General features: G+C 46.8%; 2 protein-coding genes and 1 non-coding gene across 3 annotated transcripts; all 3 read left to right on the plus strand.

Annotated features, from left to right (window-relative positions):
• Nucleotides 1-2,879: 2,879 nt before the first annotated feature.
• On the plus strand, nucleotides 2,880-4,368 carry LOC109779468 (probable xyloglucan galactosyltransferase GT19). The gene has a single exon (XM_020338092.2). It carries the CDS (start codon nucleotides 2,880-2,882, stop codon nucleotides 4,326-4,328), a length of 1,449 nt encoding a protein of 482 aa, XP_020193681.1. The 3' UTR covers nucleotides 4,329-4,368.
• A 947-nt stretch (nucleotides 4,369-5,315) lies between these two features.
• On the plus strand, nucleotides 5,316-5,386 carry TRNAG-GCC (transfer RNA glycine (anticodon GCC)). Its single transcript has one exon. It is a non-coding gene; the product is annotated as a tRNA-Gly (tRNA).
• A 2,425-nt stretch (nucleotides 5,387-7,811) lies between these two features.
• Nucleotides 7,812-18,558, plus strand: LOC109779467 (serine carboxypeptidase 1-like). The gene is made up of 5 exons (XM_073497301.1): nucleotides 7,812-8,217; nucleotides 8,388-8,495; nucleotides 8,808-9,131; nucleotides 17,759-18,026; nucleotides 18,231-18,558. Exons 1-5 carry the CDS (start codon nucleotides 7,812-7,814, stop codon nucleotides 18,556-18,558), a joined length of 1,434 nt encoding a protein of 477 aa, XP_073353402.1.
• Nucleotides 18,559-19,670: the final 1,112 nt, after the last annotated feature.

A 19,670-nucleotide genomic window follows, 5' to 3' on the forward strand; every position in this document is an offset into this window, starting at 1 on the left:
ACTCGCGTTCTCTCCGTTGTGCAGCTCTACTGGATTTTCTAGCCCAAAATATTTTCTGATCCTGTCTGAATTTCTTTTGGAAATATTTTGGGCCTCGCTCCTGCGCTTAGGCCATCTGTCCCTTTTTTGCTGAGCGTTGAAAAGGAAAGCAAACCTGATTTCAACCGTACGTATAGGATGGCAAGTATGGTGCACACACAAATTTTGGGTCCGTCGTGAATTGTGGCTTCCATGGTCCACGTGAATTTCGTGCCCATGAACGAGTTTGGATGTGACGTTGTGGTCTTTCCCGGTTAATGAAATATTCACGGTCCTCTCCTACTCTCTCTTCCATCGGATACAGACGAATGGCTCAGATGAGCTGAAGACGGGATCGATCCGTGGGAGGGTTGTGACTGGCCAATCATAGTAATCCGTGCCAGCGCGAACCAACCCTGTGGTTGGATTGTTAGGAGGATAGTGATATCCCCAGTCCACCAAAGTTCAAATCCTAAACTTGATATTGATGCTCGCATTTTTCTGGATTTATTTTAGGCCTTTCGGCGATGTGTGTTCAGTAGGAGGAGACGTTTCCGTCCATAATGAGGATGTCTGTAGCGACTTTATCAATCTCAAGATGACATGCCGGCTCAGTCTTTCGGATGTGTTCATAGGGATAGGATGTGTGTGTGTATTCATAGGGATAAGTGTATGCGTGTATGTATGAGCGTATACGTCTGTACTGTGTTAAAAAAGCATTCCGTGCCCAACAAAAGGGAAGTCCAAACAAGAAAAACCACTAGTCGTACAAAATTTCCAACGTCGAATATCTCCCGCCCCCCACTCAATCCTTTTGTGCCGAGAAATCGTCCCGCGTGCATGTTGCAAATATTTCAGCCCGTCAGCGAGCACACATCCTCCGAAATATCTCCAGTGCACCTCGTAAATCCTGGATGATGCCTCCGAAATATCTCCCACCTTGATGAGGCACGAACGGCGAGATGCTAATTCATGCATGTAGACGTCCCGACCTTTCACGGCAATGCAAGATCAGCAGTTTTTTCCTCGTGTTCCTCCTTGCAACCATCAATAACAATCTCTATCCGTGCACGAACAGTACGCGAACAAAGATAATGACCCCCTCAGATTAGCACGTAGGCGTCGATGCGATGGTCAATCTTTCATCGCTAATAGATGAAGGAAAATCACAAAAATACTCAAGATTGGATAGCCCAAAAACTGGACGTTTTCTGAACCTTGTTTATAACTCACGAATAAAACTCAAAACCGATCTCTACATGGCCGTAGCCTGTCCGTTAAATAGCCAACACACGTTCCTTCTAAGAAGGAATTACGTAGACGCCACTAATCAACCAGGATAAGTCGTGCCTGACTTGGACTAAGAAAGAAAACTAAAGAAATCCTAACTGACCATCTAAACCGTAACTACTACTATCAAGGAAACCACCTAATGAAATATTGTAGTCATGAATCACGTACGCATGCATGCCTTTCATTTCATGCAACGTGCACTCCTTGTTCGATGGCAATTAAAAATTTACCAATCTTGATCCAGTCGGGTGGAGCACCTCCTTCGGTTCTGGTTCCTGATCAACATCGGGCGACCTGGGCCTTTTGTTGTATACTCCTCTATGTATTGGTACATGCACTGTATAATACGAAGTAGCATGTACTAATTCTCTTTCAAATACGGGAGCAAATGTAGGTCCACAAAGTTGACGTAAAACACCATCCTTACTTCTCCATGTATTGTTTGCATAAAAATGATTCCCCACTGTCTGGCCATGGCCTGTCACTTTGTCCCTCGCAACAATGCTGCAAATTTTAGTAGAACTATGTGGTTTGATTATTTTGACAACGCTCATCTTCCGAGTGGATTCAACATGAATAGTATCAACACTTGAAGTTACCATGAACGTATCACACCTCCAATCATTCTCATTGTGCCGAAATGTCCCAGCTCAATCCGCGTGCCACCAGTAAATATTTCATCCCGTCCACGCGCACTCGTGTGTGAAATATCCCCCCGCGCACATTGGCCGCGCCCTGTGAATGTTTTGGGGACTAGAAGAATGACACGAGGACTTTTTAATAGTAGAGATAATGAAATCCACTCCACGTAAAAAAAACCTATTGAGGAGCTGGCACTTCTTACCCTTGCAGGAACCGTTCCCTCAGGAAGCAGCCTCACTCAAGAAAACAACGTTATTAGAGAGCGTTTCTTCAAAAAAACCACTGCCCAAAGAACGTTCTAAGAGACGAGCCTAAATCACCCAAAAACATCTGCTGCTAGACATATGAATGGAACATGTTTCTTCATCATCACATAATACAAGTTTAGTTGTTCAGTGGGAGGAGTGTTCTCGTCTATTACGAACGAAGACGCCCATGATAAATTCGTTAATCTTAAAATGTCGTATCGACTCAATGTTTCAGAGGTGGGAGTGCCTACATGCGTTCATAGAAAATTAGAGATAGATGAGTGTACATACACGAGTATCTGCATCTGTGCCGTGTTAAAAAAAAAATTGGACACTTTGCTACGCTAGTAACCCTATTGCTTATAATAATTTATAAAAGGGACCTGCTTACCCCGTAAAAGAAAACAAAAACTAAAAAACACACCCAAAACTTGGTATGCGTCCGATCCGCTAAACTTTGCCGTGCTCCTTACGTTCGATCGAGGGATCCACATGACATGTCACGGCGCGCGATCTCCTAGCAATTAGGGCAAACCTTGTGCTCCTCCTCCTCCTCCTGGAAATCCTCTCCCCCACCGCCGTCGCCGTGCCGGAGCCAGGACCCATGCGCCGGCCGCCGCATCCACTTAACACGCTTGCCATGAAAATTCAAGCCCGGATCCGCTAAACAGGCTAGCCATGCACCCGATCGGCGCGCCCTTCTTACGCTCGATCGAGCGCGAGAGAGAACCCAACATGCATCGCATGGCGGGCGATCTCCTGATAACTAGGGCAAACCTGCTTCTCCTCCTCCTCCTCCTCCCGGTGATCCTCCCCTCCACCGCCGTCCACGGCGTGCCGTTGCCGGACCCATGCGCCGGCCGCCGCATCCACGTGCGGCGCCTCCCGGCGCGCTTCAACACGGACCTCCTCCGCCACTGCGACGGCGCCTTCCCGCTGGCCGACCACCCCTTAGCCACGCCCGCCTGCGCCTCGCTCGCCAACCACGGCCTCGGGCCGCGCACCCACAACCGCTCCCGCTCATGGTACCGCACCGACGCGCGCCTCCTCGAGCCCTTCTTCCACCGCCGCCTCCTCGACCGGGACTGCCTCACCGACGACCCCGCCCGCGCCGACGCCGTCTTCCTCCCCTACTACGCCTCCCTCGACGCGCTCCCCTTCCTCCTCGACCCCGCCATGCTCAACTTCTCCGCCGCGCACGGCGTCGCCCTCGCCCAGTTCCTCGCGACCGACCGCCCGCGGGTCCTCGCCCGGCGCCACGGCCACGACCACTTCCTCGTCCTCGCCGGCCCGGCCTGGGACTACGCGCAGCCGGCCGACACCGACCCCAGGCTCTGGGGCACCACCTCACTGCTCCGCCGCCCCGAGTTCGACAACTTTACCTTCCTCACGCTCGAGTCCCGCGCGTGGCCGTGGCAGGAGCACGCCGTGCCGCACCCGACGTCCTTCCACCCATCATCGCTCCCGCGGCTCCGCGCGTGGATCGCCCGCGCGCGCCGCTCGCGCCGCACGGCGCTGATGCTCTACGCCGGCACCGTGTCCAGGCCGTCCCGCCCCAACATCCGGAGCTTCATCCTCGCCGAGTGCGCGAACCGCACCGACACATGCACCGTCGTCGACTGCCATGGCGGGTCCTGCGCGCTCGACCCGGTGCGCTCCATGCGGCCCATGCTGAAGGCCAAGTTCTGCCTGGAGCCGCCGGGGGACACGCCGACGCGTCGTTCGACGTTCGACGCGGTGGTGGCCGGGTGCGTGCCGGTCTTCTTCGAGGACGCGTCGGCGAGGACGCAGTACGGGTGGCACCTGCCGCCGGAGAGGTACGAGGAGTTCTCGGTGACCATACCCAAGGATGCGGTGATGCTGGGGGGCGTGCAGATCATGGAGACCCTGGCGGCGGTGCCGGAGGAGGAGGTGGCCCGGATGCGGGAGCGGCTGCTGGAGCTGGCGCCGAGGGTGATGTACCGGCGGCACGGGAGCGCGGCGGAGAGGATGAGGGAGGCGAGCATGGACGCGGTGGACATTGCCGTGGAGGGCGCGCTGCGGAGGATACGTGGGCGGGTGCGCGCTCTGGAGGATGACCAGCCGGAGGCCATGTACGCGATGGACGACGACAACCAAGAGATCTAGCTAGTTGATCATATCTTCCAGGTGGTCGCAAGCCTGTGATGCAACAGATGTACCAAAATGATAAGTGCCACACGCGTGGCACGAAAAAACACCGCCCTGCGGTTTTGATGTTGCATATATAGATCAGCCATGACATCCATTGTTTATCTTGTTTTTTGGGTTGCATACTCGCCTCGGCAAAGATTTATGCTCGGTTTGAAAAAATAACGGGCGATGAAAATCAATGGAACACTCGGCAAACATGATGAATGAAAATAAAAAATGAGGCGCCATCGGGGGAAACATGGTGGCAGGCGCGGTGAAGAAGGCGTAGTAGCACGGGAGGCGGAGCTCGCTGGCCACGGGGGTCATCGCGGAGGTCATGGAGACGTCCTATCTCCAAGTCAATAACCCTGAAAAGGGGTAAGCCGAGTAGGCTTTGCAGTGTAACACTCAGTGAAGTCTTTACCAAGCGGATATATCGACCTTCGCCGAGAACGGAGTACATGGCGCAGTGGCGGAGACAGGCCTGGGGCAGCTATGGCTATAGCCCCAGACCTAGCAACAACTTGCCTTGTTATTCCTTCATACAGGTGTATAGAAAATCACAAAAGTTTATCACTCAATATAGCACAGCCCCGGGCGTGTAACCTGTTGCTAGCTCACTACACGGCAAAGATCCTGATTCCAGTAGTGAAGGGAGTGTTGGTTGTTCTTGGTGGACTTGGATCAACAGGTGGTTCAGGAATAAGATAGGAGAGAACTCTGACGGTAGTGAGTTCATCACTCAACGTAGTCGTCTAGCAGTTCAGTTCAACTCTATTTGAGAGACCCGCTGGATTCAGAATTGTGATAGGAATGGTTCATTCTTTGGGACACGTTGGCGTCCCTCAACGACGTATGTGGACTGAAGATCAGCACCGAAACTGAACTGACATGTTGCCTGAATTCCCGTTTGCTAGTTTTGTCAAGCGTCTTTTAATTTCTTCAAATAAATTTGTCATGGATGCACCAGTGGTCTAGTGGTAGAATAGTACCCTGCCACGGTACAGACCCGGGTTCGATTCCCGGCTGGTGCACTCTTTTTTATTTTTAGTCCTTTCTTTACATACATGTAAGTTCATCTGATCTTGCCACTTATATAAGTCTTTTTTGGCTTTATATACATCAAAAGCAGAGGAAGAAGAGTAGTGAGAGCCAAATCATGGTGTGTTTGTTCCCACTCTTCCAGGCAGCTCGCCCACCGATCCTACACACTATCGTTCTTGCCATGGTGTATGCCCTTTTTGCGGGGTTATTTTGATCTAAAAAATATCACGACAACCCTTGTGTGTATCGAGAAATTGTAAGGGCGTACTGCCTCCGTAACATAATATAAGAGGCTTGGTAAGTAATCCAAACAATTCTGGAAAAAGACGTTTTTGGTCACTGTCATGGACTCTTAAAACATTTTATAAAAAGTTAGAGAGGAAATTTCATAAGTGATATTTTGTATAGTGAGATTTCTCATATAGGAGTACTCGAAGTCTGGGGCTGTATGTATGTGAAGAGAACTCTTGAAGGGCATGAGGTCAATGTCTAGCTAAACAGATAGAAGAAGTAACTACAGTACTCCACTAGCTAAGATATTCTTTAAAGTGTGTCATTATGATACTACTCCCTCTGTTTCTAAATATAAGTCTTTTTAGAGAATCCACTATGGGAACAAAATGAGTGAATCTACACTCTAAATATGTCTATATACATCCGTATGTAGTTTGTAGTGGAATATCTAAAAAAGAATTATATTTAGGAACGGAGGGAGTAGCCTCACTATATATTCCTTTTTATCGTTGTAATGGATGCCATATAAAAAACGTGTATGAAAACGCAAGAAGGAATTAAGTGGATGTTGTGCCGTGTTTTAATTCAGAATCGAGCCCATTTACTATGACCACCAAAAACAATGCAACTAGAAATGTCTAGCATGTTTGTTCATCATCACAACATGTTAGGCAGAATGTCTCAAACTAGGAAAAGTATATGTTGGCGAACAATGCTCAGTCACTGCCTAGCCCATTATCCACCGTTAGTGGCACCCACTTGCCTGTGTCGACGTCTGCCTTCAAAACGTCAAATTGTCAAGTGAATAAAGGAGAGCCGAGACGACTTTTTTTTCCTGTAACCTCACCATTAGCAGCTTCCCATGGGACTCGGTTAGGTGCTAGCTGGTGATGATGACATCACCGGTTTCATTGTCTCTTGTACATGCACAAGACAAACTCATATTTTGACTATCATCAACTTCTTTAAATGTCTTGCCACGCCATCGCCCTCCTCATCTGGTGTTGCCACATCGTCATCCTCCTCTTCCTCCCCATCTTCTTCTTCCTAGCGATTATTGCATTCTCTTCTCCCTCATCATCATCATCATCATCATCATCATCATCCGTGCTCTAGGCATTGTGATCATCATAGCTTGATGGTTGCTTGATAACACGCTTGCGATGGTAGCCATGGGTGTCATGTTGATACCCAGTGCAAGACTTGAAAATGTCAGTGACAACTTAACAAGCATCGGGAAGTGGTTGCCTTGCCATCAGACTTGAACTTAACGAAAAAAAGGAAAGGTTCATACAATTTTCTTCTACTTCACCTTTTCCCGAGTAAAGTCTAGTGGTCAAAGTAGAAATACCATTTGGTTTGGCTATACCGTAATCTGTAAAATGAGTTGAAATAAGATCGAGCAGTATGAGATCTCGAGCCTTTGTGATCGCATAGTGTTTGTCTCCAAGGAATGCAATGTCAATTATATATTCCTATGTCTTTTTTCCGGCTCAGGCAACCACACACCATTTCCTTGCTGAAATACGATCGACAGGCTACAATGAAGTTGTCGGGGGAAACTTTATGAGAAGCTTTGCAAGTCTTATGAAAAACGACCGTGTCTAGCACCATGAGAAACATAGACTTGCTGGAGAGAGTTTTGTGTAAGAGGAAGTTGTGTACTATGTATTTTTCATGCGTCACTAGAGGCATAGATGTCATTGAGATCAAGGGGAAGCTAGTTGTCAAAGGAGTCAATACAGATGCCACCTTCAGGGAAAGAAGGGAGACGGTGCCAGCGACCATTGGAGGGAGTGAATACATAGCCATCCTCTAGTACGATCCGCGACAATTAGGGAGCTGCCCGTTCTCTTATCTTTTGCACACTACAAAAAGTTCCGATCATTTTCACAATAAAATAAAATATTGACCATATTTATTTATTTTCAGATGTTTACATTGTTTTGGTAAATGAGTGCAATTAAAGCATTGATTTTGCCATAAATAATAGCTATAGAATCAGCGGATTTCACCTGCATGTGCCAAAAGCATATTATGGCAGTACATTAATTCGGATTTGATCTTGCTCAGATGGCATCTTTGCTCTCCCTAGCTACCTAACTCCATGACCTATAAAATCCATGTGAATTAGACCATCATCGATCTCACACATAAGTTGAATAGTTGATCTCTCAAGAGATGGGGACTATTACTGTTGGATTCCATCTTTTATTTCTCATTCCCACAATTGCATTGCACGCCCATGCCTCATCTCAGGAGGCGCATCTCACAAAGTTCCTCTCGTCTAAAAGATCCAGAAGCAACATCAGCAACAAAATTGGTGATCCTACTAGTTTCCATGGTGGATCATTTCTCGGAATCGCCAGCAGCCCCCGAAAAGATGGGTACCCGGGCTCCGACCACATCGCTCTGAAGGCGGCCGACAAGATCTCGGCGCTGCCAGGGCAGCCGGAGGGCGTCGACTTCGACCAGTACGGCGGGTACGTGACTGTCGACGGCCATAATGGTCGTGCACTCTTCTACTACTTCGTGGAATCTCCCGGCAACCCGGTGACGAAGCCACTCCTCCTGTGGCTCAACGGAGGTGAGGAAGATACACTCTACTACTAGTAGCTAGCTAGTACCATTGCGTATTGTTGAACACTATTTGGTAAATTCCTCAAAATGTTCTAAGAAATACATTAGAAATGCACAATGAATTTATATGATCTTTCAAAAAAACAAATAATGGATTGATATGGAGCATGCATGCAGGGCCTGGGTGCTCGTCGTTGGGCTTCGGAGCGATGCGAGAATTGGGCCCTTTCCGGGTGAACAGAGACAACCAAACCCTCACTAGGAACAACCATGCCTGGAACAATGGTAATGGTCCTATATATTTCCATTTTAACAATACTCATATCAAAACAGGTGTCAGAAAAAGGGGAGAAAAATCTTAATTTCTAGTACTCCTTTTGTTTTTATTTACTCTGCATACTAGCTCTGTCTTAAATCAAACTTCATAAATTTGACCAAATTTATAGAAAACTTATTGACACCTAAATATCAAATCAATACTATTAATATGATGGTGTATATTTTGACATCATGTATAATTTTTTTATTTTAAATGTTCGTGTTGTTTTCTATAAATTTGGTCAAACTTTCTAAATGTATATCAAAACCTTATTGCAGTGGCAAACGTCGTTTTTCTGGAATCACCCGCTGGCGTGGGATTCTCCTACTCCAACACATCTTCTGATTACGACAAGATGGGGGATCCACTGATAGCCCAAGACACCTATGCCTTCCTCGTCAACTGGCTCGACAGGTTTCCTGAGTACAAGGCACGCGCCCTCTACATCGCTGGGGAGAGCTACGCCGGTCACTATGTGCCCCAGCTCGCCGCCACCATCTTAGCCCACAACAACAACAACAACAACAACACGGGTGTCATACTAAATCTCAAGGGCATCTTCATCGGAAACCCGCTTCTGGACGACGCGAAGGAGGAGAGAGGTGTTGGAAATATGCCCTAGAGGCAATAATAAATAGGTTATTATTATATTTCCTTGTTCATGATAATCGTTTATTATCCATGCTAGAATTGTATTGATAGGAAACTCAGATACATGTGTGGATACATAGACAACACCATGTCCCTAGTAAGCCTCTAGGAGACTAGCTCGTTGATCAATAGATGGTTACGGTTTCCTGACCATGGACATTGGATGTCGTTGATAACGGGATCACATCATTAGGAGAATGATTTGATGGACAAGACCCAATCCTAAGCCTAGCACAAGATCGTGTAGTTCGTTTGCTCAGAGCTTTTCTAATGTCAAGTATCACTTCCTTAGACCATGAGATTGTGCAACTCCCGGATACCGTAGGAATGCTTTGGGTGTACCAAACGTCACAACGTAACTGGGTGGCTATAAAGGTGCACTACGGGTATCTCCGAAAGTGTCTGTTGGGTTGGCACGAATCGAGACTGGGATTTGTCACTCCGTGTAAACGGAGAGGTATCTCTGGGCCCACTCGGTAGGACATCATCATTATGTGCACAATGTGACCAAGGAGTTGATCACGGGATGATGTGAGTTACGGAACGAGTAAAGAGACTTGCCGGTAACGAGATTGAACAAGGTATAGGGATACCGACGATCGAATCTCGGGCAAGTAACATACCGTTAGACAAAGGGAATTGAATACGGGATTGATTGAATCCCCGACATCGTGGTTCATCCGATGAGATCATCGTGGAACATGTGGGAGCCAACATGGGTATCCAGATCCCGCTGTTGGTTATTGACCGGAGAACGTCTCGGTCATGTCTGCATGGTTCCCGAACCCGTAGGGTCTACACGCTTAAGGTTCGATGACGCTAGGGTTATAGGGAAAGCATGTACGTGGTTACCGAATGTTGTTCGGAGTCCCGGATGAGATCCCGGACGTCACGAGGAGTTCCGGAATGGTCCGGAGGTAAAGATTTATATATGGGAAGTCCTGTTTTGGTCACCGGAAAAGTTTCGGGTGAAATCGGTAATGTACCGGGACCACCGGGAGGGTCCCGGGGGTCCACCAAGTGGGGCCACCAGCCCCAGAAGGCTGCGTGGGCCAAGTGTGGGAGGGGACCAGCCCCAGGTGGGCTGGTGTGCCCCCCCACCAAGGCCCAAGGCGCATGGGAGAGTGGGAGGGGGCAAACCCTAGGTCCAGATGGGCCTTAGGGCCCATCTAGTGGGGCGCCTCCCCTCTCCTCCCCTTGGCCGCCCCCTTGATGGGATCTAGGGCTGGCTGCCTCCTCTTGGGGGTGGAAACCCTAAGGGGGGCGCAGCCCCCTTCCCCCCTATATATACTTGAGGTTTGGGCTGCCATACACACACGAGAAAGTCTCCTTTTGGTGCTGCCCTACCCCTCTCCCTCCTCCTCCTCTCCCACGGTGCTTGGCGAAGCCCTGCGGGATTGCCACGCTCATCCACCACCACCATGCCGTCGTGTTGCTGCTGGATGGAGTCTTCCCAACCTCTCCCTCTCTCCTTGCTGGATCAAGGCGTGGGAGACGTCACCGGGCTGCACGTGTGTTGAACGCGGAGGCACCGTACTTTCGGTGCTTAGATCGGAATCAACCGCGATCTGAATCGCTACGAGTACGACTCCCTCATCCGCGTTCTTGCAACGCTTCCGCATCGCGATCTACAAGGGTATGTAGATTCACTCCCCTTCCCCTCGTTGCTAGATTACTCCATAGATTGATCTTGGTGATGCGTAGAAAATTTTGAATTTCTGCTACGTTCCCCAACAGTGGCATCATGAGCTAGGTCTATGCGTAGTTTCTATGCACGAGTAGAACACAAAGAAGTTGTGGGCGTCGATGTTGTCAATTCTTCTTGCCGCTACTAGTCTTATCTTGTTTCGGCGGCATTGTGGGATGAAGCGGCCCGGACCGACCTTACACGTACGCTTACGTGAGACAGGTTCCACCGACTGACATGCACTAGTTGCATAAGGTGGCTAGCGGGTGTCTGTCTCTCCCACTTTAGTCGGAACGGATTCGATGAAAAGGGTCCTTATGAAGGGTAAATGGAAATTGGCAAATCACGTTGTGGTCATACGTAGGTAAGAAACGTTCTTGCTAGAAACCTACAAACCACGTAAAAACTTGCAACAACAATTAGAGGACGTCTAACTTGTTTTTGCAGCATGTGCCTTGTGATGTGATATGGCCAGAAGATGTGATGAATGATATATGTGATGTATGAGATTGATCATATTCTTGTAATAAGAATCACGACTTGCATGTCGATGAGAATGACAACCGGCAGGAGCCATAGGAGTTGTCTTTATTATTTTGTATGACCTGCGTGTCATTGAATAACGCCATGTAAATTACTTTACTTTATTGCTAAACGCGTTAGCCATAGAAGTTGAAGTGACCGTTGGCGTGACAACTTCATGAAGACACAATGATGGAGATCATGATGATGGAGATCATGGTGTCATGCCGGTGACAAGGATGATCATGGTGCCCCGAAGATGGAGATCAAAGGAGCATGATGATATTGGCCATATCATGTCACTATTTGATTGCATGTGATGTTTATCATGTTTTTGCATCTTATTTGCTTAGAACGACGGTAGCAAGTAGGATGATCCCTTATAATAATTTCAAGAAAGTGTTCACCCTAACTGTGCACCGTTGCGAAGGTTCGTCGTTTCGAAGCACCACGTGATGATCGGGTGTGATAGATTCTTACGTTCGAATACAACGGGTGTTGACGAGCCTAGCATGTACAGACATGGCCTCGGAACACACGCAATACACTTAGGTTGACTTGACGAGCCTAGCATGTACAGACATGGCCTCGGAACACGGAGGACCGAAAGGTCGAGCATGAGTCGTATAGAAGATACGATCAACATGGAGATGTTCACCGATCTTGACTAGTCCGTCTCACGTGATGATCGGACACGGCCTAGTTAAACTCGGATCATGTTTCACTTAGATGACTAGAGGGATGTCTATCTGAGTGGGAGTTCATTAATCAGACGAACTTCATTATCATGAACATAGTCAAAAGGTCTTTGCGAATTATGTCTTGCGCTTTAAGTTCTACTGGTTTAGATATGTTCCTAGAGAAAATTTAGTTGAAAGTTGGTAGTAGCAATTATGCGGACTAGGTCTGTAAACTGAGGATTGTCCTCATTACTACACAGAAGGCTTATGTCCTTAATGCACCGCTCGGTGTGCTGAACCTCAGCGTCGTCTGTAGATGTTACGAAACATCTGACATACACGTTTTGATAACTACGTGATAGTTCAGTGCGGTTTAGAATTGTGGCACCCAAGACGTTTTTGAAACGTCGCAGAACATGTGAGATGTTCCGAAGACTGAAATTGGGATTTCAGACTAGTGCCCACGTCAAGAGGTATGAGACCTCTGACAAGTTTCCTAAGCCTGCAAACTAAGGGAGAAAAGCTCAATCGTTGAGCGTGTGCTCAGATTGTCTGAGTGCCACAATCGCTTGAATCGAGTGGGAGTTATTCTCCCAGATGAGATAGTGATAGTTCTCCATAGTCACTGCCACCAAGCTAGTAGAGCTTCGTGATGAACTATAACATATCAAGGATAGTTATGATGATCCTTGAGCTATTCGCGATGTTTGACACCGCGAGAGTAGAAATCAAGAAGGAGCATCAATTGTTGATGGTTAGTAGAACCGCTAGTTTAAGAAGGGCAAGGGCAAAAGGGATACTTCATGAAACAGCAAGTCGTTTGCTGCTCTAGTGAAGAATCCCAAGGTTGAACCCAAACCCGAGACTAAGTGCTTCTGTAATAAGAGGAACGGTCACTGAAGCAGTACTACCCTAGATACTTGGTAGATGAGAAGACAGGCAAGGTCGACAGAAGTATATTGGATATACGTCATATGAATGTGTACTTTACTAGTACTCCCAGCAGCACCAGGGTATTAGATACCGGTTCGGTTGCTATGTGTTAGTAACTCGAAATAAAAGCTGCGGAATAAACGGAGACTAGCTAAAGGTGAGATGACGATATGTGTTGGAAGTGTTTCCAAGGTTGATGTGATCAAGCATCGCATGCTCCCTCTACCATCGAGATTTGGTGTTTGCGTTGAGCATGATTGGATTATGTTTATCGCAATACGGTTATTCATTTAAGGAGAATAATGGTTACTCTGCTTATTTGAATAATACTTTCAATGGTCTTGCACCTAAAATGAATCTCGATTGTAGTGATACACATGTTCGTGCCAAAAGATGTAAAATAGTAATGATAGTTCCAGATACTTATGGCACTGCAATTTGAGTCATATTGGTATAGAACGCATGAAGAAGCTCCATGTAGATGGATCTTTGGACTCAATCGTTTTTGAAAAGATTGAGACATGCGAACCATGTCTATTGGTATATATGTATGAAGAAACTCCATGCAGATGGATCGCTTGGACTCACTTGATTTCGAATCACTTGAGACATGCAAATCATACCACATGGGCGAGATGACTGAAAGTCCTCGTTTTCAGTAAGATGGAACAAGAGAGCAACTTATTGGAAGTAATACATTTTGATGTATGCAGTCCAATGAGTTCTGAGGCATGCAGTGGATATCATTATGTTCTTACTTCACAGATAATTTGAGTAGATGCTGAGAATATTTACTTAATGAAACACAAGTCTGAATTATTGAAAGGTTCAAGTAATTTCAGAGTGAAGTCGAAGATTGTCGTGACAAGAGGATAAAATGTCTATGATATGATCATAGAGATATCTGAGTTACGAGTTTGGCACACAATTAAGACATTGTGGAAAGTGTTTCACAATTAATACCGCCTGGAACACCATAGTGTGATGGTGTGTCCGAACATCATAACTGCACCCTATTGGATATGGTGCATACCATGATGTTTCTTATCAAATTACCACTATCGTTTATGGGTTAGGCATTAGAGACAACCGCATTCATTTAAAAGGGGCACCACGCAATTCCGTTGAGACGACACCGTTTAGAGAAACCTAAGTTGTCGTTTCTTAAAAGTTTGGGGCTGCGCAGCTTATGTGAAAAAGTTTCAAGCTGATAAGCTCGAACCCAAAGCGGATAAATACATCTTCATAGAAAACCCAAAACAGTTGGGTATACCTCCTGTTTCAGATCTGGAAGCAAAAGTAATTGCTTCTAGAAACGAGTCCTTTCTCGAGGAAAAGTTTCTCTCGAAAGAATTGAGTGGGAGGATGGTGGAGACTTGATAAGGTTATAGAACCGTCACTTCAACTAGTGTGTAGCAGGGCACAGGAAGTTGTTCCTGTGGCACCTACACCAATTGAAGTGGAAGCTTATGATAGTGATCATGAAACTTCGGATCAAGTCACTACCAAACCTCGTAGGACGACGAGGATGCGTGCTACTTCAGAGTGGTACGTGATCCTGTCTGAGATATCATGTTGTTGGACAATACTGAACCTACGAGCTATGGAGAAGCGATGGTGGGCCCATATTCCGACAAATGGTTAAGAGCCATGAAATCCGAGATAAATGGATCTTTGAGAAGAAGACGGACGTGGACGGTAATGTTACCGTCTATGAAGCTCGACTTGTGGCAAAGAGTATTTCCACAAGTTCAAGGAGTTGACTACGATGAGATTTTCTCATCCGTAGCGGTGCTTAAGTCCGTCGGAATCATGTTAGCATTATCTGCATTTGTGAAATCTAGCAGATGGATGTCAAAACAAGTTTCCTTACCAGTTTTCGTAAGGAAAGGTTGTATGTGATACAATCAGAAAGTTTTTGTCGATCCTAAGGATGCTAAAAGGTATGCTAGCTCCAGTGATCCTTCCATGGATTAGAGCAAGCATCTCGGAGTCAGAATATACACTTTGATGGAGTGATCAAAGTTTTTGGGTTTATACAAAGTTTGTTAGAAACTTGTATTTACAATAAAGTGAGTGGGAGCGCTACAACATTTCTGATAAGTATATGTGAATGACATATTGTTGATCCGAAATGATGTAAAATTTCTGGAAAGCATAAAGGGTTGTTTGAAAGGAGTTTTTCAAAGGAAGACCTGGATAAAGCTGCTTACACATTGGGCATCAAGATCTATAGAGATAGATCAAGACGCTTGATGATACTTTCAAAGAACGCACACCTTGACATGATTTTGAAAGAGTTCAAATAGATCAGCAAAGAAGGAGTTCTTGGCTGTGTTACAAGGTGTGAGTATTGAGTAAGACTCAAGACCTGACCACAGCAGAAGATAGAGAAAGGACGAAGGTCGTCCCCTATGCTTTAGACGTAGGCTCTATAGTATGCTATGCTGTGTACCGCACATGTAGTGTGCCTTGCCATGAGTTGGTCAAGAGGGTACAATGGTGATCCGGGAAAGGATCTCATGACAGCGGTCGAACTTATCCTTAGTACCTAGTGGATTAAGGAATTTTCTCGATTATGGAGGTGGAAAGGAGTTCGTCGTAAAGGGTTACGTCGATGCGAACTTTGACACTAATCCGGATGACTCTGAGTAGTAAACCGGATTCGTATAGTAGAGCAATTATTTGAAATGGCTCCAAATAGCGCGTGGTAGCATCCACAAAGATGACATAGATATTCGTAAAGCACACACGGATCTGAAAGGTTCAGACCCGTTGACTAATAACCTCTCTCACAAGCATAACATGATCAAACCAGAACTCATTGAGTGTTAATCACATAGAGATGTGAACTAGATTGTTGACTCTAGTAAACTCTTGGGTGTTGGTCACATGGTGATGTGACCTGTCAGTGTTAATCACATGGTGATGTGAACTAGATTATTGACTCTAGTGCAAGTGGGAGACTGTTGGAAATATGCCCTAGAGGCAATAATAAATAGGTTATTATTATATTTCCTTGTTCATGATAATCGTTTATTATCCATGCTAGAATTGTATTGATAGGAAACTCAGATACATGTGTGGATACATAGACAACACCATGTCCCTAGTAAGCCTCTAGGAGACTAGCTCGTTGATCAATAGATGGTTACGGTTTCCTGACCATGGACATTGGATGTCGTTGATAACGGGATCACATCATTAGGAGAATGATTTGATGGACAAGACCCAATCCTAAGCCTAGCACAAGATCGTGTAGTTCGTTTGCTCAGAGCTTTTCTAATGTCAAGTATCACTTCCTTAGACCATGAGATTGTGCAACTCCCGGATACCGTAGGAATGCTTTGGGTGTACCAAACGTCACAACGTAACTGGGTGGCTATAAAGGTGCACTACGGGTATCTCCGAAAGTGTCTGTTGGGTTGGCACGAATCGAGACTGGGATTTGTCACTCCGTGTAAACGGAGAGGTATCTCTGGGCCCACTCGGTAGGACATCATCATTATGTGCACAATGTGACCAAGGAGTTGATCACGGGATGATGTGAGTTACGGAACGAGTAAAGAGACTTGCCGGTAACGAGATTGAACAAGGTATAGGGATACCGACGATCGAATCTCGGGCAAGTAACATACCGTTAGACAAAGGGAATTGAATACGGGATTGATTGAATCCCCGACATCGTGGTTCATCCGATGAGATCATCGTGGAACATGTGGGAGCCAACATGGGTATCCAGATCCCGCTGTTGGTTATTGACCGGAGAACGTCTCGGTCATGTCTGCATGGTTCCCGAACCCGTAGGGTCTACACGCTTAAGGTTCGATGACGCTAGGGTTATAGGGAAAGCATGTACGTGGTTACCGAATGTTGTTCGGAGTCCCGGATGAGATCCCGGACGTCACGAGGAGTTCCGGAATGGTCCGGAGGTAAAGATTTATATATGGGAAGTCCTGTTTTGGTCACCGGAAAAGTTTCGGGTGAAATCGGTAATGTACCGGGACCACCGGGAGGGTCCCGGGGGTCCACCAAGTGGGGCCACCAGCCCCAGAAGGCTGCGTGGGCCAAGTGTGGGAGGGGACCAGCCCCAGGTGGGCTGGTGTGCCCCCCCACCAAGGCCCAAGGCGCATGGGAGAGTGGGAGGGGGCAAACCCTAGGTCCAGATGGGCCTTAGGGCCCATCTAGTGGGGCGCCTCCCCCTCTCCTCCCCTTGGCCGCCCCCTTGATGGGATCTAGGGCTGGCTGCCTCCTCTTGGGGGTGGAAACCCTAAGGGGGGCGCAGCCCCCTTCCCCCCTATATATACTTGAGGTTTGGGCTGCCATACACACACGAGAAAGTCTCCTTTTGGTGCTGCCCTACCCCTCTCCCTCCTCCTCCTCTCCCACGGTGCTTGGCGAAGCCCTGCGGGATTGCCACGCTCATCCACCACCACCATGCCGTCGTGTTGCTGCTGGATGGAGTCTTCCCAACCTCTCCCTCTCTCCTTGCTGGATCAAGGCGTGGGAGACGTCACCGGGCTGCACGTGTGTTGAACGCGGAGGCACCGTACTTTCGGTGCTTAGATCGGAATCAACCGCGATCTGAATCGCTACGAGTACGACTCCCTCATCCGCGTTCTTGCAACGCTTCCGCATCGCGATCTACAAGGGTATGTAGATTCACTCCCCTTCCCCTCGTTGCTAGATTACTCCATAGATTGATCTTGGTGATGCGTAGAAAATTTTGAATTTCTGCTACGTTCCCCAACAAGAGGGCACCACGAGTACCTATGGAACCACGGGGTGATCTCCGACGAGGTATGGGCCGAAATCGCCGGCCACTGCAACTTCAGCGACGACTCCGTCTATGGCGATAGGTGCTACAAAGCTATTACTAGATCCCAGTATGAGAGTGAGGACATCGACATCTACAACATATACGCTCCCACCTGCATCACCGACAACAACGGCTCCTACTACTCCAGCAGCCAAGTATGGATGAGTATAACAAAGACTATATATATATATATATATATATATATATATATATATATATATATATATATATATATATATATATATATATATATATATATTCTTGTTCGATTTCATGAACTGGCCTGTCTAACTGGCCTCGTGTGTTGTGTTGGTGCAGAATCTTTGTGGATTTCAAGGACTCGCCGGATAGCATGGTGCCAACCTTGAAATGGCTAATCGACCATGGCTTGCCCGTGTGGCTCTTCAGGTAATCCACGTCCACTGCAAACATGTATGCTTCTTGTTGGTACTGAAACTAACAAAATGATTTTCAGTGGGGATTTGGACTCAAGGTGCCCGATCACCAGCACGAGGCACGCCATCCGCGACCTCAACCTCTCCGTCGCCGAGCCGTGGCGTCCATGGACGGCCGGCCATGAGATAGGGGGCTATGTTCAACAGTACAAGGGAGGGTTCACGTTCGCTACCGTGAGAGGAGCAGGGCACACGGTCCCGACCTTCCAACCCGAGAGAGCGCTCATACTGCTCCAGTCCTTTCTCAAAGGGATCCTCCCGCCTTACGAGAAGGCAAAATAGTTTTTGTTCTCGTTTTGCGATGGATGCTATAATCTAAGGTCATCATGTCATGTAGCGAGTTTCATTACCGTGATAGCACATATCTCATCTATTTGCGCTTTCGGTCTTTGCACCAAGATGCACGCGACTACAAGTTTGGTTATGTGTTATGCTAAGTGGCGCACCTTTACCCCATAAAATCCTATTAATGTGTCCTTCCAACTATATATGTTTGTCCTTCACAGTTGCATCCCTAGAATTATATTTCTTCTTCTCAACTGCGTACCTTCACAGTTGCATCCATAAAATCCTATTAATGTAAGTGGCGCACCTAGAATTATATTTCCCCTTCCCAATTGTGTCTTTCAACTTCGGGACACAAGCTCTGGCTGACTCTAAAGTTTATATTCTAGGGTGTCCGTATCTCGTCTGTCGATGTGGAACTAAATCATGCACTCTGCGTTGTATTTATTAGGAAAAAGAAGCAAAGACTGGGTTCAGTCCTTGGTATTACAGTAGAATTTAGAAAGCCCAAATAATTAGTGGAGTACTATCTCACGCTCCTGGGCGCCACACTCTTGGATGTGTGCTTACCAGTTAAAAAGCCAGTAAACATTTACTTTGTTCCACAATTTTTGAAACAAAAGAAGGCATCACTATGTATCAAAGAACACAAGTAAGCACCCAAGAAAACTCGGAAGATCCAGCTTTGCCTAGCCACCTATGACTGGACTAATGATTAATAACAAACACAATCACCACAACCTCCAAAAAAGCTTAATTCCTTGGGTCATACTATAAGTATTGTGGTTCGCTCGCATTTCATTGGTCACTGTAACACTTTGTTTCGGTATGTTTATTCTATTAAGGATGGGCTTATAATGAATGAGTATTACCAATTTACCATGAAAGGGGAGAATATTGGAATATTGATCTCGACTCCTAACTAACCAAGAGATAAGGGGGAGTCAATCCCATGTACGCAACACCATAGGAGGTCCAAACAAATGTATTGGTTTCGTTCACTGTTCCTTAGAATCCCACATATAAAAATAAGGTACTTGCTCTCCTGTAAGTTAGCACTACTGCAGAAATGCTTACCAGCGACAGGCACACTTCACTGACTAACAAGA

The sequence above is a fragment of the Aegilops tauschii genome, chromosome 4 (assembly GCF_002575655.3).
Source record: "Aegilops tauschii subsp. strangulata cultivar AL8/78 chromosome 4, Aet v6.0, whole genome shotgun sequence".
Classification (NCBI taxonomy): domain Eukaryota; kingdom Viridiplantae; phylum Streptophyta; class Magnoliopsida; order Poales; family Poaceae; genus Aegilops; species Aegilops tauschii.